Here is a 26,983-nt window from a genome sequence, read left to right as displayed (position 1 = left end):
GAGGGATGGGAGTGACGTCACCGGCAGGCGCGTGACACGGTAACGGCTTTTATTGCGGCGCCCCCTGGCGGAGGGAGGGGGAGGAGCACGGGGAGAGACCACGCCCACACGGTAGACCACGCCCCCGAGCGAACCCCACGCCTGTGAACAAAACCGCGCCCCTGCAAAAAGCCACGCCCCTTAAGAAACCACGCCTCCCGCACATAAGAGACACCATTAACAAAGGCTGTGAGCATTAACAAACCATGTAAGACACGCTCATTAACAAACCATGTAAGACACGCCCATTAATAAAGCCACGCCCCTTAATGATTGCCCCTGCACATAAGCCACGCCCATTAACAAACCACCCCTCCCTGCATAACACACACCCATTAACAAACCATGTAAGACACGCCCATTAACAAAGCCATGCCCCTTAATGAATCATGTCCATTAACACAAGACACCCATTAACAGGCCACGCCCCTTGTGCATAAGACATGCCCATTAACAAAGGCCACGCCCATCAACCACGCCTCTCACATGAGACATGGCCATTAACAAACCACGCCTCCCCACACATAAGACACGCCCCTTAACACAGGCCACACCCCTTAATAAACCACATCTCTTGCACATAAGCCACGCCCATTAACAAAGTTGTGCCCATTAATGAACCACGCCCTGGGCTCTGTCTGTGTGTCCGTGTGTCCATCCAGGGCTCTGTCCGTGTGTCCATCTGGGGGTCTGTCCGTGTGTCTGTCCATGTGTCTGTTGGTGGCTCTGTCCGTATGTCCGTCCGTGTGTCTGTGGGTCCATCCAAGGGTCTTCCCATGTGTCTGTAGGCCCATTGTGGGTCTGTCCGTGTGTCTGTCTGTGGCTCTGTCCGTGTGTCCATCCGGGGCTGTCGCTGTCACAGGGGTCCCTCTGTGGGACTGTCCGTGGGCCTGTGCCTGCTGGACATCTGTCCGTGTGTCCATCTGTGTGTCCATCCCCGGTCTGTGTAACCATCCCTGTGTCCGTGTGTCCATCCCCTGTCCGTGTGTCCATCCCCGTGTCCATGTGTCCATCCCCTGTCTGTATGTCCATCCCCGTGTCCGTGTGTCCATCCCTGTGTCCGTGAGTCCATCCCCGTGTCCATGTGTCCATCCCCGTGTCCATGCATCCATCCCTGTGTCTGTGTGTCCATCCCCGTGTCCGTGTGTCCATCCTGTGTCTGTGCATCCATCCCCGTGTCTGTGTGTCCACCCCATGTCCGTGTGTCCATCCCCGTGTCCGTGCGTCCATCCCATGTCTGTCTGTCTGTCCATCACTCATTTCCAGCAGAGCACGTTCCACAGCAGCAGCCAGCACGGGTACGCCCCCAGGCAGAGCAGCGGGCTCAGGTGAGGGGTCTCTCCGTATGCCCACCCCCATGGTTTATTTCCAGAAGAGCACGTTCCACAGCAGCAGCCAGCAGGGATGGATGCCCAGGCAGAGCAGGGGGCTCAGGTGAGGGGTCTGTCCGTGTGTCTGTGTGTCCATCCCATGGTTTATTTCCAGAACAGCACGTTCCAGAGCAGCAGCCAGCACGGGTACGCCCCCAGGCAGAGCAGGGGGCTCAGGTGAGGGGTCTCTCCATGTGTCTGTGTGTCCATGCCGTGTCCGTGTGTCCGTCCCGTGTCCATGCGCCCATCCCCATGGTTTATTTCCAGAAGAGCACGTTCCACAGCAGCAGCCAGCACGGGTACGCCCCCAGGCAGAGCAGGGGGCTCAGGTGCGCCCCGTGCAGGTGCTCCTGCAGCAGCCCCTGGCCCAGCGCCCCCAGGAAGCGCTGCCAGGCCTCGCCCAGCCCCGCCGGTGCCTCCAGCAGCTCCCGCTCCAGCAGCACCGCCAGGAACAGCGACAGACCCGGCGTGGTGAGAACCAGGAGCACGGCCAGGGGCAGCCTGAAATGGGGAGGGGGGTTAGAGACACCTGGGACCATCCTGAGACCACCCAGGAACCACCCAGGAACAGCGACAGATCCGGGGTGGTGAGAACCAGGAGCACGGCCAGGGGCAGCCTGAAATGGGGAGGGGGGTTAGAGACACCTGGGACCACCCTGAGACCCCCAGGAACAGCGACAGACCCGGCGTGGTGAGAACCAGCAGGATGGCCAGGGGCAGCCTGCAATGGGGAGGGGGGTTAGAGACACCTGGGACCACCCTGAGACCACCCAGGAACAGCGACAGACCCGGCGTGGTGAGAACCAGCAGGATGGCCAGGGGCAGCCTGAAATGGGGAGAGGGGTTAGAGACACCTGGGACCACCCTGAGACCCCCAGGAACCACCCAGGAACAGGGACAGACCCGGCGTGGTGAGAACCAGCAGGATGGCCAGGGGCAGCCTGAAATGGGGAGGGGGGTTAGAGACACCTGGGACCACCCTGAGACCACCCAGAAACAGCGACAGACCCGGCGTGGTGAGAACCAGGAGCACGGCCAGGGGCAGCCTGAAATGGGGAGGGGGGTTAGAGACACCTGGGACCACGCTGAGACCCCTGAGACCCCCAGGAACAGCGACAGACCCGGCGTGGTGAGAACCAGGAGCACAGCCAGGGGCAGCCTGCAATGGGGAGGGGGGTTAGAGACACCTGGGACCACCCTGAGACCACCAGGAACAGAGACCAACCCGGGGTGGTGAGAACCAGCAGGATGGCCAGGGGCAGCCTGAAATGGGGAGGGGGGTTAGAGACACCTGGGACCACCCTGAGACACCTGGGAACTGAAGTGTCCCCAGGGGCTCTCCCCTGTCCATAAGGTGTCCCAGGTGTGTCTCACCTGTCCCCAGGTGTCCCTCACCTGTTTCCCCCGGGTCTCACAGCAGCCACAGGTGGCACCAGGGTGTCCCCAGGTGTCCCCAGGTGTCCCTCACCAGTTTCCCCCAGGTCTCACAGCAGCCACAGGTGGCACCAGGGTGTCCCCAGGCTCTCCCCATGTCCCCAGGTGTCCCTCACCTGTCCCCAGGTGTCCCTCACCTGTTTCCCCCAGGTCTCACAGCAGCCACAGGTGGCACCAGGGTGTCCCCAGGTGTGCCCAGGTGTCCCTCACCTGTTTCCCCCAGGTCTCACGGCGGCCGCAGGTGGCACCAGGGTGTCCCCAGGCTCTCCCCATGTCCCTCACCTGTCCCCAGGTGTGTCTCACCTGTTTCCCCCAGGTCTCACAGTGGCTGCAGGTGGCACCAGGGTGTCCCCAGGTGTCCCAGGTGTCTCACCTGTCCCCATGTCTCACCTGTTTCCCCCGGGTCTCACAGCGGCCGCAGGTGGCACCAGGGTGTCCCCAGGCTCTCCCCATGTCCCCAGGTGTCCCAGGTGTGTGTCACCTGTCCCCAGGTGTCCCAGGTGTGTCTCACCTGTTTCCCCCGGGTCTCACAGCAGCCGCAGGTGGCACCAGGGTGGCGCCCAGCAGGAAGCCCAGGGAGAAGTTGAGCAGGGCCAGGCACGAGAGCAGCAGGGCCAGGGCCAGCAGGGCCACCAGCTTGAGGGACATCCAGCCGCGCTGGCCACCGCCGGACAGGGCCCTGGGGACACACAGAGACACGGTGTGACACAGTGTGACACAGTGCCACCACCCCTGTCACACAGTGTGACACAGTGCCACCATCCCTGTCACACAGTGTGACACAGTGCCACCATCCCAGGGACATCCAGCCACGCTGGCCACCCCCGGACAGGGCCCTGTGGGGACAGGGACAGTGTTAGTGTCACAGTGTGACACAGTGCCACCATCCCTGTGACACAGTGCCACCACCCCTGTCACCATCCCTGTCACACAGTGTGACACAGTGCCACCAGCTTGAGGGACATCCAGCCACGCTGGCCACCGCCGGACAGGGCCCTGTGGGGACAGGGACACGGTGTGACACAGTGTGACACAGTGCCACCATCCCTGTCACACAGTGTGACACAGTGCCACCAGCCCTGTCACACAGTGTGACACAGTGCCACCATGTGCCACCATCCCAGGGACATCCAGCCACGCTGGCCACCGCCGGACAGGGCCCTGGGGACCAAGGGCCACATGGTGTCACCACCCCTGTCACATGGTGTCACCACCACCAGTGTCACACACTGGTACCAGCCCACACCTGTACCTGTGCCAGCTCACCTGTATGTACCTGTGGGGCAGTGCCACCCCACACCTGTACCTGTGGGTACCTGTGGATGCCATGGGGCAGTGCCCCCTCACCTGTGGGTGCTGTGGGGCAGCGCCATCCCCGCCACGTAGATGCCAATCAGTGCCAGCCCCACACCTGTACCTGTGTGTACCTGTGCCAGGCTCACCTATGCGTGCTGTGGGGCAGTGCCAGCTGTACCTGTGTGTACCTGTGGGTACCTGTGGGGCAGTGCCAGCTCACCTGTGGGTGCTGTGGGGCAGCGCCATCCCCGCCACGTAGATGCCAATCAGTGCCAGCCCCACACCTGTACCTGTGGGTACCTGTGCCAGGCTCACCTATGCGTGCTGTGGGGTAGTGCCATCCTATAGCTGTACCTGTGTGTACCTGTGGGTACCTGTGGGGACCTGTGGGTACCTGTGGGGCAGTGCCCCCTCACCTGTGGGTACTGTGGGGCAGTGCCAGCTGTACCTGTGGGTACCTGTACCAGCTCACCTGTGGGTGCTGTGGGGCAGTGCCATCCTATAGCTGTACCTGTGTGTACCTGTGGATGCCATGGGGCAGTGCCAGGCTCACCTGTGGGTGCGGTGGGGCAGCGCCAGCTGTACCTATGGGTACCTGTGGGGACCTGTGGGTACCTGTGGGGCAGTGCCCCCTCACCTGTGGGTGCTGTGGGGCAGTGCCAGGCTCACCTGTGCGTGCTGTGGGGCAGCGCCATCCCCGCCACGTAGATGCCAATCAGTGCCAGCACCACGGCCTCGGCCTCGCCCACGGGGAAGTGCTGGGTGGCCACGGCCTGGCCCCGCACGGGCAGCAGGTACAGGGCAGTGCCAGCCCCCCAGGACACCAGGATGGGGGGCACCAGCCACAGCAGGGACCCCCGAGCCTGGGGGGCACAGGAATGGGGTTATAATGGGGGTGCAGGGTGTTATAATGGGGTACAGGGGGCACTGGTGGGCACAGGTGGGCACAGGGGGTGCCAGCAGGTACAGGGCAGTGCCAGCCCCCCAGGAGACCAGGATGGGGGGCACCAGCCACAGCAGGGACCCCCGAGCCTGGGGGGCACAGAGAGGGGGCACAGTGGGCACAGGGTGTGGGGCACAGGGTGTTATAATGGGGTACAGGGGGCACAGGTGGGCACAGGTGGGTACAGGGTGTTATAATGGGGTACAGGGGGTACAGGGGGCACAGGTGGGCACAGGGGGTCCCAGCAGGTACAGGGCAGTGCCAGCCCCCCAGGACACCAGGATGGGGGGCACCAGGGACCCCCGAGCCTGGGGGGCACAGGAATGGGGTTATAATGGGGGTACAGGTGGGCACAAGTGGGCACAGGGGGTATAATGGGGGTACAGGGTGTTATAATGGGGGTACAGATGGGCACAGGGGGTCAGGGTGGGGGTCCCAGGGGTCAGGGTGGGGGGCACAGGGGGTCACAATGGGGTCAGGGTGGGGGGGCACAGGGGGTGCCAGGGGCCAGAATGGGGGGGCACCACAAGAGTAAAAAACAAGGGGGAAAAATGAGGAAAATGGGGTAAAAATGGGGGAGAAACGGGAAAAATTGGGGAAAATGGGGTCAGAATGGGGGGCACAGGGTGTGCCAGGCGTCAGTGCAGGGGGCACAGGAGTGAAAACAATGGAAAAATGGGGTAAAAATGGGGTAAAAATGGGGGGAAATGGGGGCACAGGGGGTGCCAGGAGCCAGAATGGGGGGGCACCACAAGAGTAAAAACAAGGGGAAAATGAGGAAAATGGGGGTAAAAATGGGGGAGAAACGGGAAAAATTGGGGAAAATGGGGGAAAATGGGGGGCACAGGGTGTGCCAGGCGTCAGTGCAGGGGGCACAGGAGTAAAAACAATGGAAAAATGGGGAAAAATGGGGTAAAAATGGGGGAAATGGGGGCACAGGGGGGCAGGGATGGGGTCAGGGTGGGGGTCCCAGGGGTCAGAATGGGGGGCACAGGGGGTCACAATGGGGTCAGGGTGGGGGGCACAGGGTGTGCCAGGCATCAACGTGAGGGGCACAGGAGTGAAAACAATGGAAAAATGGGGAAAAATGGGGTAAAAATGGGGGGAAATGGGGAAATGGGGGCACAGGGGGTGCCAGGGGGGCAGGGATGGGGGTCCCAGGGGTCAGAATGGGGGGCACAGGGTGTGCCAGGCATCAACGTGAGGGGCACAGGAGTAAAAACAATGGAAAAATGGGGAAAAACGGGGTAAAAATGGGGGGAAATGGGGAAATGGGGGCACAGGGGGTGCCAGGGTCAGGGTGGGGGTCCCGGGGTGGGTCTGGGGTCTCCTCACCTCCCCGGGGGGGGTCTCCCCCTCCCCCTCCTCGCCCCGGCTCAGCCGCATCCACAGGTCCAGGGCGTGGGGAGGGGTCAAGGAAAGGGACGGACACTCGGACCTCAAAATCCCCCAAAATCCTCCAAAATCGCCCCAAAATCCCCCCAAAATCCTCCCTTTATACCCCAAAATCCCCCAAAATCCCCCCAAAATCCTCCCTTGATACCCCAAAATCCCCCAAAATCCCTCCTTTAACCCCCAAAATCCCTGCTTTTACCTCAAAATCCTCCCTTTATACCCCAAAATCCCCCCAAATCCCTCCTTTTCACCCCAAAATCCTCCCTTTATACACCAAAATCCCTCCTTTTACCCCCAAAATCCCTGCTTTTATCTCAAAATCCTCCCTTTATACCCCAAAATCCCCCCAAACCTCAAAATCCTCCCTTTCCCCCCAAAATCCCTGCTTTTACCCCAAAATCCCTCCTTTTCACCCCAAAATCCTCCCTTTATACCCCAAAATCCCTCCTTTTACCCCCAAAATCCCTGCTTTTACCCCAAAATCCCCCCAAACCCCAAAATCCCTGCTTTTCCCCCAAAATCCCCCAAATCCCAAAATCCCTGCTTTTTATCCCAAAATCCCTCATTTTCACTCCAAAATCCTCCTTTTACCCCCAAAATCCCTGCTTTTACCCCAAAATCCCCCCCAAACCCCAAAATCCCTGCTTTTACCCCAAATTCCCCCATTTTCACTCCAAATCCCCCCCTTTTTACCCCAAAATCCCCCCTTTTCCTCCCAAAATCCCTGCTTTTACCCCAAAATCCCCCCAAATCCCAAAACCCCTGCTTTGTACCCCAAAATCCCTCATTTTCACTCCAAAATCCTCCTTTTACCCCAAAATCCCTGCTTTTACCCCAAAATCCCCCCAAATCCCAAAATCCCTGCTTTTTATCCCAAAATCCCTCATTTTCACTCCAAAATCCTCCTTTTACCCCCAAAATCCCTGCTATTACCCCCAATATCCCCCCCAAACCCCAAAATCCCTGCTTTTACCCCAAAATACCCCCAAACCCCAAAATCCCTGCTATTACCCCAAAATCCCACTTTCCCCTAAAATGCCCTCTTTTCCCCCAAAATCCTCCCTTTCCCCCCAAATCCCTTCTTTCCCAAAATCCCCCATTTCCCCCAAAATCCCTGCTTGTCCCCCAAAAACCCTCCTTTCCCAAAAATCCCTCATTTTCCCCCAAATCCCTCCTTTCCCCAAATCCCTCTTTGCCCATTTTCCCCTCTTGCCTCCCCAAAATTTCCCTTTTTCCCCAAAATCCCACATTTTGCCACCTTGTCCCCCAATTCCCCCATTTCTCCCCATTTTCCCTAAATTTCCCCTTTTTCCTCTCTTTTCCCCCCAAACCCCATTTCTCCCCCAAATTCCCTTTTCACCCCAAAACTCCATTTCCCCCAACACGCATTTCCCCAATTTTCCTCCAAATCCCCATTTTTCCCCAGTTCCCCCATTTTTTTGCTCATTTCCCCCAATTTCTTATCTGCATTTCCCCCATTTTTTCCCCATATTTTTTTCAATTTCACCCCATTTTTTCCTATTTTTTAACCGTTTTTTCACCGTTTTTGCTGATTTTTTCCCTGTTTTTCCTCATTTTCCCCATTTTGTTTCCCAATTTCCCAGTGTTTTACCCCAGGATATGCACAGGGCCAGGGCAGGGCTGGATGAGCCCATTCCCCATTTTCCCCTTGTTTTTACCCCATTTTTACCCCATTTTTTCCCCGTTTTTCACCGTTTTTTCACGTTTTTACCCCGTTTTTCCCAATTTCCCCGTTTTTCAGCCCAGGATATGCGCAGGGCCAGCACGAGCAGCAGCAGCCCCAGGGCTGGATGAGCCCATTCCCCATTTCCCCTTGTTTTTACCCCATATTTTCCCCATTTTTTCACCGTTTTTTCACGTTTTTTCCCCGTTTTTCCCATTTTTGCCGTTTTCCACCCCAGGATATGCGCAGGGCCAGCACGAGCAGCAGCATCCCCAGGGCAGGGCTGGATGACCCCATTCCCCATTTTCCCCTTGTTTTTACCCCATTTTTTCCCCATATTTTCCCCATTTTTTCCCCGTTTTTTCCCCGTTTTTCACCATTTTTTCACATTTTTTCCCCGTTTTTCCCGTTTTTGCCGTTTTTCACCCCAGGATATGCGCAGGGCCAGCACGAGCAGCAGCAGGGCCAGGCTGGGCACGTAGGACTCCATTCCCCATTTTCCCCTTGTTTTTACCCCATTTTTCCCCATTTTTCACCGTTTTTTCACGTTTTTTCCCCGTTTTTTCCCGTTTCTGCCGTTTTTCACCCCAGGATATGCGCAGGGCCAGCACGAGCAGCAGCAGCCCCAGGCTTTGCACATAGGACCCCATTCCCCATTTTCCCCTTGTTTTTACCCCATTTTTACCCCATTTTTTCACCGTTTTTCACCGTTTTTTCCCGTTTTTTCCCCGTTTTTCCCGTTTTTGCCGTTTTTCAGCCCAGGATATGCGCAGGGCCAGCACGAGCAGCAGCAGGGCCAGGCTGGGCACGTAGGAGCCGATGGACACGAAGCGGGACAGCGAGGGCAGCAGGTACAGGAAATAGGATTGGTGCAGCCGCTCCAGAAGGTTGTTCAGCTTCCGGAACATTCCCTCCAGGGTCCTGAGGGGAGAAAATGGGGTTGGGGTCTGGGGAGACCCCCGGGGATACCCCAAATACAGAGAGAGACCCCCAAAATACAGAGAGAGACCCCCAGGATCCCCCAATCCCAAAGTTCCAGAAGGTTCCGGAACATTCCCTCAAGGGTCCTGGGGGGGATTATGGGGTTGGGGTCTGGGGAGACCCCCGGGGACACCCCCAAATACAGAGAGAGACCCCCAAAATACAGAGAGAGACCCCCAGGATCCCCCCAAAATCCCAAAGTTCCAGAAGGTTCCAGGAGCTTCCGGAACATTCCCTCCAGGGTCCTGGGGGGAGAAAATGGGGTTGGGGTCTGGGGAGACCCCCGGGGACACCCCAAATACAGAGAGAGACCCCCAAAATACAGAGAGAGACCCCCAGAATCCCCCCAAATCCACAGTTCCAGAAGGTTCCGGAACATTCCCTGCAGGGTCCTGGGGGGGGGGGGGGCTGAAAATGGGGTTGGGGTCTGGGGAGACCCCCGGGGACACCCCCAAATACAGAGAGAGACCCCCAAAATACAGAGAGAGACCCCCAGGATCCCCCAAATCCACAGTTCCAGAAGGTTCCGGAACATTCCCTCCAGGGTCCTGGGGGGAGAAAATGGGGTTGGGGTCTGGGGAGACCCCTGGGGATACCCCAAATACAGAGAGAGACCCCCTGGGATCCCCTAAATACAGAGAGAGGCCCCCAGGATCCCCCAATCCCAAAGTTCCAGAAGGTTCCGGAACATTCCCTGCAGGGTCCTGGGGGGAGAAAATGAGGTTGGGGTCTGGGGAGACCCCCTGTGACACCCCCAAATACAGACAGAGACCCCCCAAATACAGAGAGACCCCCGGGGATCCCCTAAATACAGAGAGAGACCCCCAGGATCCCCCCAATCCCAAAGTTCCAGAAGGTTCCAGGAGCTTCCAGAACATTCCCTGCAGGATCCTGGGGAGAAAATGGGGTTGGGGTCTGGGGAGACCCCCAGGGACACCCCCAAATACAGACAGAGACCCCCAAAATACAGAGAGAGACCCCCAGGATCCCCCAAATCCCAAAGTTCCAGAAGGTTCCGGAACATTCCCTGCAGGGTCCTGGGGGGAGAAAATGAGGTTGGGGTCTGGGGAGACCCCCAGGGACACCCCCAAATACAGAGAGAGACCCCCTGGGATCCCCTAAACACAAAGAGAGACCCCCTGGAATCCCCCAAATCCCAAAGTTCCAGAAGGTTCCAGGAGCTTCCAGAACATTCCCTCAAGGGTCCTGGGGGGAATTATGTGGTTGGGGTTAGGGGAGACCCCTGGGGACGCCCCCAAATACAGAGAGAGACCCCCAGGATCCCCCCAATCCCAAAGTTCCAGAAGGTTCCAGGAGCTTCTGGAACATTCCCTGCAGGATCCTGGGGGTGGGAGGGGGATTTGAGGTCAGGAGAGACCCCCAGAATCCCCCCAAATACAGAGAGACCCCCTGGGACACCCCACAAATACAGAGAGACCCCCAGGGACACCCCCAAATACAGAGACCCCCAGGATACCCCCAGCCCCATAGAGGAACCCCCTTCTGGAACATTCCCTCAAGGGTCCTGGGGGGCGCAATGGGGTTGGGGTCAGGGGAGACCCCTGGGATCCCCAAAATCCAGGGGAGACCTCCAGGACCCCCCAAAGCCCCCAAAGCCCCCAGACCCACCTGCCCAGCACCCCCAGGTCAAACTTGTGCTGCCGGAAGCTGTTGATGCCCCTCAGGGTCAGGGACCCCCAGGACCCCCATGGACCCCCAGAGTTCCCAAAGACCCCAAATCCCAACGGGACCCCCCCAAATCCCCATGGGACCCCCCCAGGAGCCCCCAAAGCCCCCAAAGCCCCCAGACCCAGTTTCCCAGCACCCCCAGGTCGAACTTGTGCTGCCGGAAGCTGTTGATGCCCCTCAGGGTCAGGGACCCCCAGAACCCCCATGGATCCCCGGGGTTCCCAAACCCCCCAAATCCCAACGGGACCCCCCCAAATCCCCACGGGACCCCCCCAACCCCCCCCAGGACCCCAGACCCACCTGCCCAGGACCCCCAGGTCGAACTTGTGCTGCCGGAAGCTGTTGATGCCCCTCAGGGTCAGGGACCCCCATGACCCCCATGGACCCCCATGACCCCCATGGACCCTCAGGGTTCCCAAACCCCCCCAAATCCCCATGGGACCCCCCCAGGACCCCCCAAAGCCCCCAGACCCACTCTCCCAGCACCCCCAGGTCGAACTTGTGCTGCCAGAAGCTGTTGATGCCCCGCAGGGTCAGGGACCCCCATGGACCCTCAGGGTTCCCAAACCCCCCAAATCCCCTCGGGACCCCCCCAGGACCCCCCAAAGCCCCCCAGGGACCCCCCAAAGCCCCCAGACCCACCTGCCCAGCACCCCCAGGTCGAACTTGTGCTGCCGGAAGCTGTTGATGCCCCTCAGGGTCAGGGCCTCGATGCGGAAGCGCAGGAAGAGCCCGTGAGCCCCTCCGGGCCCGCCCCCGGCCTGGCCCAGCACCATCAGCCCCAGCGTGCGCAGGCTCTGGGCATAGGCGGGGCCTGAGGGGCCTTCCGGGGGGGGCAGCTGTGGGAGAGAGTGACCACTGAGTGACCCCTGAGTGACCACTGAGTGACCACTGACCACACTGACCACTCAATGAACCCCCATTGCCCCCCTGACCCCCCCAGCGTGCGCAGGCTCTGGGCATAGGCAGGGCCTGAGGGACCCTCCGGGGGGGGCAGCTGTGGGAGAGAATGACCATTGAGTGACCACTGAGTGACCACTGACCCCTCAGTGCCCCCCAATGCCCCCCAAGCCCAGCCAGTGCCCCTCAGTGCCCCCCCAGCACCATCAGCCCCAGGGTGCGCAGGCTCTGGGCATAGGCGGGGCCTGAGGGGCCACTGAGTGACCACTGAGTGACCACTGAGTGACCACTGACCACTCAATGAACCCCCATTGCCCCCCTGACCCCCCCCCAGCGTGCGCAGGCTCTGGGCATAGGCGGGGCCTGAGGGGCCTTCCGGGGGGGGCAGCTGTGGGAGAGAATGACCATTGAGTGACCACTGAGTGACCACTGAGTGACCACTGACCCCTCAGTGCCCCCCAATGCCCCCCGAGCCCAGCCAGTGCCCCTCAGTGCCCCCCCAGCACCATCAGCCCCAGCGTGCGCAGGCTCTGGGCATAGGCGGGGCCTGAGGGGCCACTGAGTGACCACTGAGTGACCACTGACTCCACTGACCACTCAATGAACCCCCATTGCCCCCCTGACCCCCCCAGGGTGTGCAGGCTCTGGGCATAGGCGGGGCCTGAGGGGCCACTGAGTGACCACTGAGTGACCACTGACCACACTGACCACTCAATGAACCCCCATTGCCCCCCTGACCCCCCCAGCGTGCGCAGGCTCTGGGCATAGGCGGGGCCTGAGGGGCCCTCCGGGGGGGGGGCAGCTGTGGGGGACAAAGGGACAGGGGTCACTGAGTGACCACTGAGTGACCACTGAGTGACCACTGACCCCCCAGAGTGACACTGACTCCCCCCAGCACCATCAGCCCCAGCGTGCGCAGGCTCTGGGCATAGGCGGGGCCTGAGGGGCCCTCCGGGGGGGGCAGCTGTGGGACAGAGGGGTGTTAGTGACCACTGAGTGACCCCTGAGTGACCACTGAGTGACCATTGAGTGACCACTGACCCCACAGCACCATCAGCCCCAGGGTGCGCAGGCTCTGGGCATAGGCAGGGCCCGAGGGGCCCTCCGGGGGGGGCAGCTGTGGGAGAGAGTGACCCCTGAGTGACCACTGACCCCACTGACCCCACTGACCCCACTGACCCCTCAGTGCCCCCCAAAACCCCTCCAGCTCAGTGAGTGACCATGGAGTGACCACTGACCCCCTCAGCCTGGCCAGGGACCCTCAGGACACCCCAGACTCCCCCACCTTGCCCTAAAGGGTGCAGAGCAGCCCCCAGACCCCCTGAAGCCCCCCAGGACACCCCCAAAGCCCCCCCCCAGGACCCCACCTTGTTCTGGAAGGTGCAGAGCAGCCCCCAGACCCCCCAAAGCTCTCCTGAAGCCCCCAGACCCCACATTGCTCTGGAAGGAGTGGAAGGGGTTCAGCAGGCCCAGGTTGGGCAGTGCAGCCCCCAGACCCCCCAAACACCCCCCAAAGCCCCCCAGGATCCCCCAAATCCCCTCAGGACCCCCCAAACACCCCCCAGAGCCCACCTTGCCCTGGAAGGTGCAGAGCAGCCCCCAGACCCCCCAAAGCCCTCCTGAAGCCCCCAGACCCCACATTGCTCTGGAAGGAGTGGAAGGGGTTCAGCAGGCCCAGATTGGGCAGTGCAGCCCCCAGACCCCCCAAACACCCCCCAAAGCCCCCCAGGACCCCCCAAACACCCCCCAGGACACCCCAAAGCCCCCCAGGACCCCCCCAGGACCCCCCAGAGCCCACCTTTCCCTGGAAGGTGCAGAGCAGGCCGCTCTTGAGGCAGAAGGAGTGGAAGAGGTTCAGCAGGTCCAGGTTGGGCAGTTGTCCATTCAGCCCCTCCACGGCCACGTCCACGCTGGTCACCACGTCCGAGCTGAGCTCCAGGGCCAGCGCGGCCTGGATGGCCCCTGCCCGGCCTGGGATTCCTCCAGATTGGATGTCTGGGGAGGGGGACACCCGTGAGACCCCCCAGAACAGCCACGGGACCCCCATGGGACCCCCATGTCCACTCTGGTCACTGCGTCCATGCCTTGGTCACCACGTCCGAGCTGAGCTCCAGTGCCAGAGCGGCCTGGATGGCCCCTGCCCGGCCTGGGATGCCCCCCGAGTGGATGTCTGGGGGGACACAGACCCCTGAGACCCCCATGGCACCCCCAGAATGACCACAGGACCCCCAGAGCCATGGGACCCCCATGGGACCCCCATGGGACCCCCATGTCCACTCTGGTCACTGCGTCCATGCCTTGGTCACCACGTCCGAGCTGAGCTCCAGGGCCAGCGCGGCCTGGATGGCCCCTGCCCGGCCTGGGATGCCCCCCGAGTGGATGTCTGGGGGGACACAGACCCCTGAGACCCCCATGGCACCCCCAGAATGACCACAGGACCCCCAGAGCCATGGGACACCCATGAGACCCCTGTGTCCACTCTGGTCACTGTGTCCGTGATCAGCACAGCCTGGATGGCCCCTGCCCGGCCTGGGATGCCCCCCGAGTGGATGTCTGGGGGGACACAGACCCTTGAGACCCCCATGGCACCCCCAGAATGACCACAGGACCCCCAGGGGACCCCCTGAACAGCCACGGGACCCCCATAATGGCCATGGGACCCCCAGAACAGCCACAGGACCCCCGTGGGACCCCCAGAATTGCCATGGGACCCCCAGAACAGCCACGGGACCCCCAGAATGGCCACAGGACCCCCATGAGACCCCCTGAACAGCCATGGGACCCCCATAATGGCCATGGGACCCCCATGAGACCCCCAGAACAGCCATGGGACCCCCATGAGACCCCCAGAACAGCCATGGGACCCCCATAATGGCCATGGGACCCCCAGAACAGCCACGGGACCCCCAGAATGGCCACAGGACCCCCATGGGACCCACAGGACCCCCATGTTCCCCCCATGTCCACTGTGGTCACTGTGGTCACTGTGTCCAGCTCTGGCCAAGGTCACCTGGATGCACCTCCCAGTGCTCCCAGTCTGACCAGTAAGGATCACACCCTGTGCCCCAGTGCTCCCAGTCCCTCCCAGTGCTCCCAGTCTGACCAGTAAGGATCGCACTGTGTCCCCCACCATCCCTCCCAGTCCCTCCCAGTCTGACCAGTAAGGTTCCACCATCCCTCCCAGTCCCTCCCAGTGCTCCCAGTCTCACCAGTAAGGTTCCCACCATCTCTCCCAGTCCCTCCCAGTCCCTCCCAGTCTCACCAGTCCCTCCCAGTCTGACCAGTAAGGTCCCACCATCCCTCCCAGTCCCTCCCAGTCCCTCCCAGTCTCACCAGTAAGGTTGACATCGTGGTAGGCCTCCAGCCAGGCCTGTGTCCCCAGCAGGTCGTGCTCGGTCACCAGGAAGATGAGATCCTTGGCCCAGTACACCTGGCCTGGGGAAACTGGGAGCTCTGGGACTGACCAGTATAAACCAGTACACCCAGTATACCCAGTACAGATCCTTGGCCCAGTACACCTGGCCTGCGGAAACTGGGAGCTCTGGGACTGACCAGTATAAACCAGTACACCCAGTATGGCCCAGTATACCCAATACAGCCCCAGTACAGATCCTTGGCCCAGTACACCTGGCCTGTGGAAACTGGGAGCTCTGGGACTGACCAGTATAAACCAGTACACCCAGTATGGCCCAGTACAGCCCCAGTACAGATCCTTGGCCCAGTACACCTGGCCTGCGGAAACTGGGAGCTCTGGGACTGACCAGTATAAACCAGTACACCCAGTACAGATCCTTGGCCCAGTACACCTGGCCTGCGGAAACTGGGAGCTCTGCGACTGACCAGTATGGACCAGTACACCCAGTATGGCCCAGTATACCCAGTACACCTGGCCTGTGGAAACTGGGAGCTCTGGGACTGACCAGTATGGACCAGTACACCCAGTATGGCCCAGTATACCCAGTACACCTGGCCTGCGGAAACTGGGAGCTCTGGGACTGACCAGTATAAACCAGTACACCCAGTACAGCCCAGTATACCCAGTACAGATCCTTGGCCCAGTACACCTGGCCTGTGGAAACTGGGAGCTCTGGGACTGACCAGTATAAACCAGTACACCCAGTACAGCCCAGTATACCCAGTACAGATCCTTGGCCCAGTACACCTGGCCTGTGGAAACTGGGAGCTCTGGGACTGACCAGTATAAACCAGTACACCCAGTATGGCCCAGTATACCCAGTACAGATCCTTGGCCCAGTACACCTGGCCTGTGGAAACTGGGAGCTCTGGGACTGACCAGTATAAACCAGTACACCCAGTACAGATCCTTGGCCCAGTACACCTGGCCTGCGGAAACTGGGAGCTCTGGGACTGACCAGTATGGACCAGTACACCCAGTATGGCCCCAGTACAGATCCTTGGCCCAGTACACCTGGCCTGCGGAAACTGGGAGCTCTGGGACTGACCAGTATGGACCAGTACACCCAGTATGGCCCCAGTACAGATCCTTGGCCCAGTACACCTGGCCTGCGGAAACTGGGAGCTCTGGGACTGACCAGTATAAACCAGTACACCCAGTACAGATCCTTGGCCCAGTACACCTGGCCTGCGGAAACTGGGAGCTGTGGGACTGACCAGTATGGACCAGTACACCCAGTACAGATCCTTGGCCCAGTACACCTGGCCTGCGGAAACTGGGAGCTCTGGGACTGACCAGTATAAACCAGTACACCCAGTACACCCAGTATACCCAGTACAGATCCTTGGCCCAGTACACCTGGCCTGCGGAAACTGGGAGCTGTGGGACTGACCAGTATGGACCAGTACACCCAGTATGGCCCCAGTGCCTGCCCAGTACACCCAGTACAGCCCCAGTATCCCCAGTGTCCCCAGTGCTCCCAGTGCCCCCAGTGCCCCCAGTATCCCCAGTATCCCCAGTATCCCCAGTGTCCCCAGTGTCCCCCAGTGCTCCCAGTATCCCCAGTGTCCCCCAGTATCCCCAGTATCCCCAGTGTCCCCAGTGTCCCCAGTGCCCCCAGTGTCCGCAGTATTCCCAGTGCCCCCAGTATCCCCAGTGCCCCCAGTGCTCCCAGTGTCCCCAGTATCCCCAGTATCCCCAGTATCCCCAGAGCCCCCCAGGACCCCCAGAGCCCCCCAGGACCCCCGTTACCCCCTCACCTCGGCAGTACCCAGCCAGGGCCAGCAGCCGCCCCATGGCCTGGTTGTTGTGGGGTCCCTCAGAGCAGCCCCCCAGTATCCCCAGTGCCCCCCATTACCCCCCAGGACCCCCATTACCCCCCAGGACCCCCAGAGCCCCCCAGTACCCCCAGAGCCCCCCAGGACCCCCGTTAGCCCCCTCACCTCGGCAGTACCCAGCCAGTGCCAGCAGCAGCCCCACGGCCTGGTTGTTGTGGGGTCCCTCAGAGCAGCCCCCCAGTGTTCCCAGTGCCCCCCATTACCCCCCAGGACCCCCATTAGCTCCCCCAGGACCCCCATTACCCCCCCCAGAGCCCCCCAGGACCCCCGTTATCCCCCTCATCTCTGCAGTACCCAGCCAGTGCCAGCAGCAGCCCCACGGCCTGGTTGTTCTTGCTGCCCTCGGAGCAGGGCACCAGCAGCACCCCAGTGCCCCCCAGCACCCCCAGGACCCCCATTAGCCCCCCAGGACCCCCACAGCCCCCCAGGACCCCCGTTATCCCCCTCACCTCGGCAGTACCCAGCCAGGGCCAGCAGCAGCCCCACGGCCTGGTTGTTCTTGCTGCCCTCGGAGCAGCCCCCCAGTGCCCCCATTAGCCCCCCCAGGACCCCCATTACCCCCCAGTGCCCCCATTAGCTCCCCAGGACCCCCGTTATCCCCCAGGACCCCCGTTATCCCCCAGGACCCCCGTTATCGCCCTCACCTCGGCAGTACCCCGCCAGGGCCAGCAGCCGCCCCACGGCCTGGTTGTTGTGGGGTCCCTCAGAGCAGCCCCCCAGTGCCCCCATTAGCCCCCCAGTGTTCCCAGTGCCCCCCCAGGACCCCCACAGCCCCCCAGGACCCCCGTTATCCCCCTCACCTCGGCAGTACCCCGCCAGTGCCAGCAGCAGCCCCACGGCCTGGTTGTTCTTGCTGCCCTCGGAGCAGGGCACCAGCAGCACCCCAGTGTTCCCAGTGACCCCCAGCACCCCCAGGACCCCCATTAGCCCCCCCAGGACCCCCATTAGCCCCCCCAGGACCCCCGTTATCCCCCTCACCTCGGCAGTACCCAGCCAGTGCCAGCAGCCGCCCCACGGCCTGGTTGTTGTGGGGTCCCTCAGAGCAGCCCCCCAGTGCCCCCATTACCCCCCAGGACCCCCAGAGCCCCCCAGGACCCCCAGAGCCCCCCAGGACCCCCGTTATCCCCCTCACCTCGGCAGTACCCAGCCAGGGCCAGCAGCAGCCCCACGGCCTGGTTGTTCTTGCTGCCCTCGGAGCAGGGCACCAGCAGCACCCCAATACCCCCCAGCACCCCCAGGACCCCCATTAGCCCCCCCCAGTACCCCCACAGCCCCCCAGGACCCCCGTTACCCCCCAGGACCCCCGTTATCCCCCTCACCTCGGCAGTACCCGGCCAGGGCCAGCAGCAGCCCCACGGCCTGGTTGTTGTGGGGTCTCTCAGAGCAGCCCCCCAGTGTTCCCAGTGCCCCCCACAGCCCCCCAGGACCCCCGTTACCCCCCAGGACCCCCATTTTCCACCCCTCACCTCGGCAGTACCCGGCCAGTGCCAGCAGCAGCCCCACGGCCTGGTTGTTCTTGCTGCCCTCGGAGCAGGGCACCAGCAGCAGCAGCGCCTCCGTGCTGGCAGCGCGGGGGGCACGGAGCACCCCGAAAACGTTGGTGCCCCGGACCAGCTGGGGAGGGACAGACAGACAGACACCCCAACATCACACAGGGACCCCTACACAGCATCCCCACAGCACCCCGAAAACGTTGGTGCCACGGACAAGCTAAGGACAGACAGACACCCCAAAATCACACAGGGACCCCTAAATATACTCTGAGACCCCAACACAACATCCCCACAGCACCCCGAAAACGTTGGTGCCCCGGACCAGCTGGGGAGGGACAGACAGACAGACATCACACAGGGACCCCAAATGTACCCTGAGACCCCAACACAACATCCCCACAGCACCCCAAAAACGTTGGTGCCCCGGACCAGCTGGGGAGGGACAGACAGACACCCCAACATCACACAGGGACCCCTAAATATACCCTGAGACCCCAACACAATATCCCCACAGCACCCCAAAAACGTTGGTGCCACGGACCAGCTGGGGAGGGACAGACAGACAGACACCCCAACATCACACAGGGACCCCCAAATGTACCCTGAGATCCCTAAACAACATCCCCACAGCACCCCAAAAACGTTGGTGCCACGGACCAGCTGGGGAGGGACAGACAGACAGACATCACACAGGGACCCCAAAACCTGCCTTGAGACCCCAAACCCAAACAGCAACCCCATCATCCCCACAGCACCCCGAGAACGTTGGTGCCACGGACCAGCTGGGGAGGGACAGACAGACACCCCAACATCACACAGGGACCCCTAAATATACCCTGAGACCCCAACACAATATCCCCACAGCACCCCAAAAACGTTGGTGCCACGGACCAGCTGGGGAGGGACAGACAGACAGACACCCCAACATCACACAGGGACCCCCAAATGTACCCTGAGACCCCAACACAACATCCCTGCAGCACCCCGAAAACGTTGGTGCCACAGATCAGCTGGGGAGGGACAGACAGACACCCCAACATCACACAGGGACCCCTAAATATACCCTGAGACCCCAACACAATATCCCCACAGCACCCCAAAAACGTTGGTGCCACGGACCAGCTGGGGAGGGACAGACAGACAGACATCACACAGGGACCCCAAAACCTGCCTTGAGACCCCAAACCCAAACAGCAACCCCATCATCCCCACAGCACCCCGAAAACGTTGGTGCCACGGACAAGCTAAGGACAGACAGACACCCCAACATCACACAGGGACCCCCAAATGTACCCTGAGACCCCAACACAACGTCCCCACAGCACCCCAAAAACGTTGGTGCCATGGACCAGCTGGGGAGGGACAGACAGACACCCCAAAATCACACATGCACCCCAAACCTGCCCTGAGACCCCAACACAACATCCCTGCAGCACCCCGAACACGTTGGTGCCCCGGACAAGCTAAGGACAGACAGACAGACACCCCAAAATCACACACAGACCCTCAGACCCACCCTGAAACCCCCAAACCCACACAGCAACCCCATCATCCCCACAGCACCCCGAAAACGTTGGTGCCATGGACCAGCTGGGGAGGGACAGACAGACACCCCAAAATCACACATGCACCCCAAACCTGCCCTGAGACCCCAACACAACATCCCCACAGCACCCCGAAAACCTTGGTGCCACGGACCAGCTGGGGAGGGACAGACAGACACCCCAACATCACACAGGGACTCCTACACAGCATCCCCACAGCACCCCAAAAACGTTGGTGCCACGGACCAGCTGGGGAGGGACAGACAGACACCCCAACATCACACAGGGACCCCAAACCTGCCCTGAGACCACAACACAGCATCCCCACAGCACCCCGAAAACGTTGGTGCCACGGACAAGCTGGGGGGGGACAGACAGACAGACACCCCAACATCACACAGGGACCCTCAGACCCACCCTGAAACCCCCAAACCCACACAGCAACCCCATCATCCCCACAGCACCCCAAAAACGTTGGTGCCATGGACAAGCTGGGGAGGGACAGACAGACAGACACCCCAACATCACACAGGGACCCCAAATGTACCCTGAGATCCCTAAACAACATCCCCACAGCACCCCGAAAACGTTGGAGCCACGGACCAGCTGGGGAGGGACGGACAGACAGACATCACACAGGGATCCCTACACAGCATCCCCACAGCACCCCAAAAACGTTGGTGCCCCGGACCAGCTGGGGAGGGACAGACAGACAGACACCCCAAAATCACACAGGGACCCCTACACAGCATCCCCACAGCACCCCGAAAACGTTGGTGCCCCGGACCAGCTGGGGAGGGACAGACAGACAGACACCCCAACATCACACAGGGACCCCCAAATGTACCCTGAGATCCCTAAACAACATCCCCACAGCACCCCGAACATGTTGGTGCCACAGATCAGCTGGGGGGACAGCACCCCAAAATCACACAGGGACCCCAAAACCTGCCCTGGGACCGCAGTTCCCCCAGTTCCCACTCCCCCCCCAGTGCCCCCCAATTCCCCCATTGTTCCCAGTCCCCCCTCCCAGTGCTCCCAGTTCCCCCATTCCCCCAGCTCCCCCATCGTTCCCACTCCCCTCAGTCCCCCCACTACGCCCTCCCAGTGCTCCCAGTCCCCCCAGTCCCACCATTGCTGCAGTTCCCAGTTCCCCCAGTGCTCCCAGTCCCTCCTACCAGGGCTCCCAGTCCCCTCCAGTGCTCCCAGTTCCCCCAGCTCCCCCAGTCCCTCCCAGTTCCCCCAGTCCCCCAGTGCCTCCAGTCCCCATTCTCAGCGCCCCCAGTCCCCATTCCCAGTGCCCCCAGTTTGCCCATTCCCAGTGCTCCCAGTACTCCCATTCCCCCAGCTCCCAGTTCCCCCATTCCCAGTGCTCCCACTGCTCCCTCCCAGTTCCCCCCAATCCCCTATTTCCCCTTCTCCCAGTCCCCCCAGTGCTCCCAATCTCCCCTATGCTCCCAGTCCCCATTCCCAGTCCTTCCCAGTCCCCCCAGTCTCCATTCCCAGTCCTTCCCAGTCCCATTCCCAGTCTGTCCCAGTGCTCCCAGTCCCATTCCCAGTGCTCCCAGTGCTCCCCATCCCATTCCCAGTCCCCATTCCCAGTGCCCCCAGTCCCATTCCCAGTGCTCCCAGTCCCCCCAGTACCCATTCCCAGTCCCAGTGCTCCCAGTCCCATTCCCAGTCTGTCCCAGTCCCATTCCCAGTCCCAGTGCTCCCAGTCCCATTCCCAGTCCCCATTCCCAGTCCCTCCCAGTTCCCCCAGTCCCCATTCCCAGTGCTCCCCGTCCTCATTCCCAGTCCCATTCCCAGTGCTCCCAGTCCCATTCCCATTCCCAGTCCCATTCCCATTCCCAGTCTGTCCCAGTGCTCCCAGTCCCATTCCCAGTCTGTCCCAGTGCTCCCCATCCCATTCCCAGTCCCATTCCCAGTGCTCCCAGTCCCTCCAGTCCCATTCCCAGTGCTCCCAGTCCCCCCAGTACCCATTCCCAGTCCCATTCCCATTCCCAGTGCTCCCAGTCCCATTCCCAGTCCCATTCCCAGTCCCAGTGCTCCCAGTCCCATTCCCAGTCTGTCCCAGTCCCATTCCCAGTCCCCATTCCCAGTCTGTCCCAGTGCTCCCAGTCCTATTCCCAGTCCCATTCCCAGTGCTCCCAGTGCTCCCTGTCCCCATTCCCAGTCCCATTCCCAGTCCCTCCCAGTTCCCCCAGTCCCATTCCCAGTGCTCCCAGTGCTCCCCGTCCCCATTCCCAGTCCCCCTAGTCCCTCCCAGTTCCCTCAGTCCCATTCCCAGTCTGTCCCAGTGCTCCCAGTCTGTCCCAGTGCTCCCAGTCCTATTCCCAGTCCCATTCCCAGTTCCCTCAGTGCCATTCCCAGTCTGTCCCAGTCCCATTCCCAGTCTGTCCCAGTGCTCCCAGTCCCATTCCCAGTGATCCCAGTCCCTCCCAGTCCCCCCAGTCCCATTCCCAGTCTGTCCCAGTCCCATTCCCAGTCCCCCCAGTCCCTCCCAGTCCCCCCAGTCCCATTCCCAGTCTGTCCCAGTCCCATTCCCAGTCTGTCCCAGTGCTCCCGGTCCCATTCCCAGTCTGTCCCAGTGCTCCCCATCCCATTCCCAGTCCCCATTCCCAGTGCTCCCAGTCCCATTCCCAGTCCCATTCCCAGTGCTCCCAGTCCCATTCCCAGTCTGTCCCAGTGCTCCCAGTCTGTCCCAGTGCTCCCAGTCCGTACGTATCGCTCGTGGGCCTCGTCGGGGAAGGGCAGCGTGCGGCTGAAGGGCTGCACATGGACCTCGAGCCCCAGCTGGAACATGGCCTGCTCCAGCCACGCCACGGGCATGCCCCTAAAATAAATAGGGGATTTAGGCACCCCAGAGTGTCCCTGAGCCCCAGCTGGAACATGGCCTGCTCCAGCCAGGCCACGGGCATCCCTCTGAAATAAATAGGAGATTTAGGCACCCCAGAGTGTCCCCAAACCCCACAGGCTCTGCTCCAGCCAGGCCACGGGCATGTCCCTAAAATATGGGGTAAAATAGGGGATTTAGGCACCCTGAGCCTTCCCTGAGCCCCACAGGCTGTGCTCCAGCCACGCCACGGGCATGCCCCTGTGGAATATATGGGGTAAAATAGGGGATTTAGGCACCCCAGAGTGTCCCCAAACCCCACAGGCTGTGCTCCAGCCATGCCACAGGCATGCCCCTAAAATATGGGGTAAAATAGGGGATTTAGGCACCCCAGAGCGTTCCCAAACCCCACAGGCTGTGCTCCAGCCACCCCATGGGCATTCCCCCCATATGGGAAATGTGCTCCCTATATGGGAAATCATAGGGGATTTAGGCACCCCAGTGTGTCCCCAAAACCCCCAGGCTCTGCTCCAGCCACCCCACAGGCATTGCCCCATAGAATCACAGGGGATTTAGGCACCCCAGAGCATCCCTGAGCCCCACAGGCTCTGCTCCAGCCACCCCACAGGCACTGCCCCATAGAATCATAGGGGGTTTAGGCACCCCAGAGCATCCCTGAGCCCCACAGGCTGTGCTCCAGCCATTCCCATAAACATTTATGGGATTGGGGCACCCCAAACCCTCCCCAAATCCCTTCTCCAGCCTCTCCAGCCAGGAGTGGGGATGAGAAGCCCCCCAGAACTCCCCCAAACCCCAAAGGGGTCACCCTGCTCTCCAGTTGAACCCCAAAAATTTCCGGGGTTTGTTCCCCCTCCCCAAACCCCCCAAACCTGACCCTAAACCCCCCAAAACCGACCCCAAATCCCCCAAATTCCCAAACCCCAAATCCCCCCGTTATTATCCCGCTTTCCTCTTGTGCCCCCTGAATTCCCGGGCCTGTCCCCCTCCCCAAACCCCAAATCCCCCAAATTCCAATCCCAAAGCCCCCAAACCCCAAATCTGAGGGTCTCACCCTACTTTCCTCTTGTGCCCCCCAAAGTCCCGGGCCTGTCCCCCTCCCCAAACCCCCCAAATCCAACCCCAAATCCCCCAAACCCAACCCCAAACCCCAAATCTGGGGGTCTCACCCCACTTTCCTCTTGTGCCCCCCAAAGTCCCGGGCCTGTCCCCCTCCCCAAACCCCCCAAATCCAACCCCAAATCCCCCAAACCCAACCCCAAACCCCAAATCTGGGGGTCTCACCCCACTTTCCTCTTGTGCCCCCCAAAGTCCCAGGCCTGTCCCCCTCCCCAAACCCCCCAAATCCAACCCCAAATCCAACCCCAAACCCCCCAAATCCCCCAATCCTGACCCCAAACCCCACAATCTTGATCCCAAACCCCAAATCCCGGGGTTCTTACCCCGCTTTCCTCTTGTGCCCCCCAAACTCCTGCCTGTGTCCCCCTCCCCAAATCCCCCAAACCCAACCCCAAACCCCTCAAAACCCCCAAACCCCAACCCCAAACCCCAAATCCTGGGGTTCTTACCCCGCTTTCCTCTTGTGCCCCCCGAAGTCCCAGGCATGTCCCCCTCCCCAAATCCCCAAATCCAACACTAAACCTGACCCCAAACCCCCCATTCTTACCCCACTTTCCTCTTGTGCCCCCCAAACTCCTGCCTGTGTCCCCCTCCCCAAACCCCCCCAAATCCAACCCCAAACCTCTCAAAACCCCCAAACCCCAAATCCTGGGGTTCTTACCCCGCTTTCCTCTTGTGCCCCCCGAAGTCCCGGGCCAGCGCCAGCGCCCGCGCCCCCAGGTCGGAGCCCTCGCCCACCATGGTGGAGCCCATGGCGTTCTCGGACAGGTACGTGCGGGGCGCCAGGGCGGGGAGCAGCAGGAACCAGGTGAGCCCCGACAGGTAACTCAGGATGCTGCGGGGGACACCCCAAAATCACCATCTGTACCCCAAATCCATCAGTGACACCCCAAAAGTAACCCCAAATCCATGAGTGACACCCCAAACCCATCAGTGACACCCCAAACCCAACACAGGTAACAGCAGGAACCAGGTGAGCCCCGACAGGTAACTCAGGATGCTGTGAGGGACACCCCAAAACCATCAGTGACACCCCAAAAGTAACCCCAAACCCATCAGTGACACCCCAAAACCACCAGGGACACCCCAAACCCATCAGTGACACCCCAAACCCACCCCATGACCATCAGTGACACCCCAAACCCAGCACAGGTAACAGCAGGAACCAGGTGAGCCCCGACAGGTAACTCAGGACACTGTGGGGGACACCCCAAAATTGCCATTGTACTCCAAATCCATCAGTGACACCCCAAAAATAACCCCATAACCACCAGAGACACCCCAAACCCACCAGTCACACCCCAAAAATAACCCCTGACACCCCAAAAGTAACCCCAAAATCACCCCAAGGACTTTTGCCCCAGAGCCCCCCATTCCCAAAGAGGGTTTTGGGGCGCCCCTGCTCCTCAGTAGAGTTTTGGGGTCCCCCCCACTCACCAGAGAGGGGTTTAGGGGTGCCCCGAGCCCCCCAGACTCACCATAACGGGGGTGTTGAGGTCTCCCCCAGACTCCTCTGGATTTTGGGGTGCCCCAGACTCACCATAGGGGGGGTGTTGAGGCTCCCCCCAGGCCCCCCCCCATGTTTTGGGGTCCCCCCGGGTATTTTGGGGTGCCCCTCACTCACCATAAGGGGGTGTTGAGCTGCAGCAGCAGCCCCCCCATGCTTTGGGGTGCCTCAGGGTATTTTGGGGTCCCCCCCATGTTTTGGGGTCCCCCCACACTCACCATAAGGGGGTGTTGAGCTGCAGCAGCAGCCCCCCCATGCTTTGGGGTCCCCCCTGTGTTCTGGGGTCCCCCCGGGTATTTTGGGGTCCCCCCTCACTCACCATAAGGGGGTGTTAAGCTGCAGCAGCAGCCCCCCCATGTTTTGGGGTCCCCCCTCACTCACCATAAGGGGGTGTTGAGCTGCAGCAGCAGCCCCCCCATGCTTTGGGGAGCCCCCCCATGCTTTGGGGTGCCCTCCATGCTTTGGGGTCCCCCCCATGTTTTGGGGTCCCCCCCATGTTTTGGGGTCCCCCCTCACTCACCATAAGGGGGTGTTGAGCTGCAGCAGCAGCCGGGCCAGCGCCCGCCGGCACTGCGGGTCTGACAGCAGCCCCATGGATCTGGGGGAAATATGGGGGGGATGTGGGGTCAGGAGGGCACCGGGACCCCACACAGAGCCCCTAAAAACCCCACAGAGACCCCCCAAAACCACAGAGACCCCAAACCCCATTGAGCCCCCCCAGACGCCTCAGCCACCCCACGGACACCCCAAATCCCCCTCAGGCCTCGGCCCTGCCATCCCCCACACCTCCACACCACATTCTCCCGCCCCCCACAGCCCCCACACGGCCCAGCTCCCTGCCCCGCACCCCCTGTGCCCTCCGGGACCCCCAAAAACCCGAAAATGTCCCAAAAAGCCCCAAATCCCACAAAACCTGCGGGGCACGGCAAGGCCAGGCCGCTCAATCGCTGCCGGAGCGCGCGGCCAGGGCGGGGAGCAGAGCGCCGAGACAGCGATCGAGGGCACGCCCCGCCAGGGGGTGCCAGGCGAGGGGCGGGGCCAACGGATGTGGGCGGGGACAACTGGCTATGGGCGTGGCCAAGGGGACGTGGGCGGGGCCACGGGAATAACGGGGATTTGGGGTAAAGGGGCAAAAAAGGGGGAAAAACTGGGGGTTTGGGGCACAAATTGGGGAAAAAACGGGGGGTTTGGGGGTACAAAAGAGGGTACAAAATCCAGGGAGTTTAGGGGTACAAAAGGGGGCAAATAAGAGGGCAAAAAAGCGGGAAAAACGGGAATTTGGGGGCAAAAAAGGGGGATTTGGGGGCAGAAAAGCGAGGGTTTGGGGGCACAAAAATGGGGGAAACCTTGGGGGGGTTAGGGGCAAAAAAGAGGGTTTGGGGGCAAAAGGGGGAAAACCCGGGGGGTTTGGGGGCAAAAAAGGGGGTAAATACAGGGGATTTGGGGGTACCAAAGGGGGCAAAAAAGGGGAGGAACCTGGGG

The 26,983-nt window shown here is 61.2% G+C and overlaps 1 protein-coding gene across 12 annotated transcripts; it reads right to left on the bottom strand.

Moving 5' to 3' along the window:
- Window positions 1-32: 32 nt before the first annotated feature.
- Window positions 33-26,567, bottom strand: GPAA1 (glycosylphosphatidylinositol anchor attachment 1). Of its 12 annotated transcripts, none has more exons than XM_074558898.1 (13): window positions 26,415-26,567; window positions 26,022-26,099; window positions 24,656-24,829; window positions 22,746-22,857; window positions 18,451-18,598; window positions 15,065-15,166; window positions 13,530-13,726; window positions 11,474-11,670; window positions 8,930-9,082; window positions 6,418-6,484; window positions 4,809-5,002; window positions 3,355-3,522; window positions 33-1,910 (listed from the first exon to the last, which is right to left on the bottom strand). In XM_074558898.1, exons 2-13 carry the CDS (start codon window positions 26,093-26,095, stop codon window positions 1,667-1,669), a joined length of 1,830 nt encoding a protein of 609 aa, XP_074414999.1. In that variant the 5' UTR covers window positions 26,096-26,099; window positions 26,415-26,567; the 3' UTR covers window positions 33-1,666. The 12 variants fall into 12 exon arrangements, with proteins under 12 accessions (XP_074414999.1, XP_074414994.1, XP_074414977.1 ...); XM_074558893.1 differs by lacking the exons at window positions 26,022-26,099; window positions 26,415-26,567 and adding exons at window positions 22,919-22,946; window positions 25,619-25,697 and having other exon boundaries at window positions 22,746-22,829; XM_074558876.1 differs by lacking the exons at window positions 26,022-26,099; window positions 26,415-26,567 and adding exons at window positions 11,813-11,828; window positions 25,619-25,697 and having other exon boundaries at window positions 11,474-11,654.
- Window positions 26,568-26,983: the final 416 nt, after the last annotated feature.

Source organism: Zonotrichia albicollis, chromosome 1 (assembly GCF_047830755.1).
Source record: "Zonotrichia albicollis isolate bZonAlb1 chromosome 1, bZonAlb1.hap1, whole genome shotgun sequence".
Taxonomy (NCBI): domain Eukaryota; kingdom Metazoa; phylum Chordata; class Aves; order Passeriformes; family Passerellidae; genus Zonotrichia; species Zonotrichia albicollis.
This window is presented reverse-complemented; position numbering and strand designations above follow the sequence as displayed.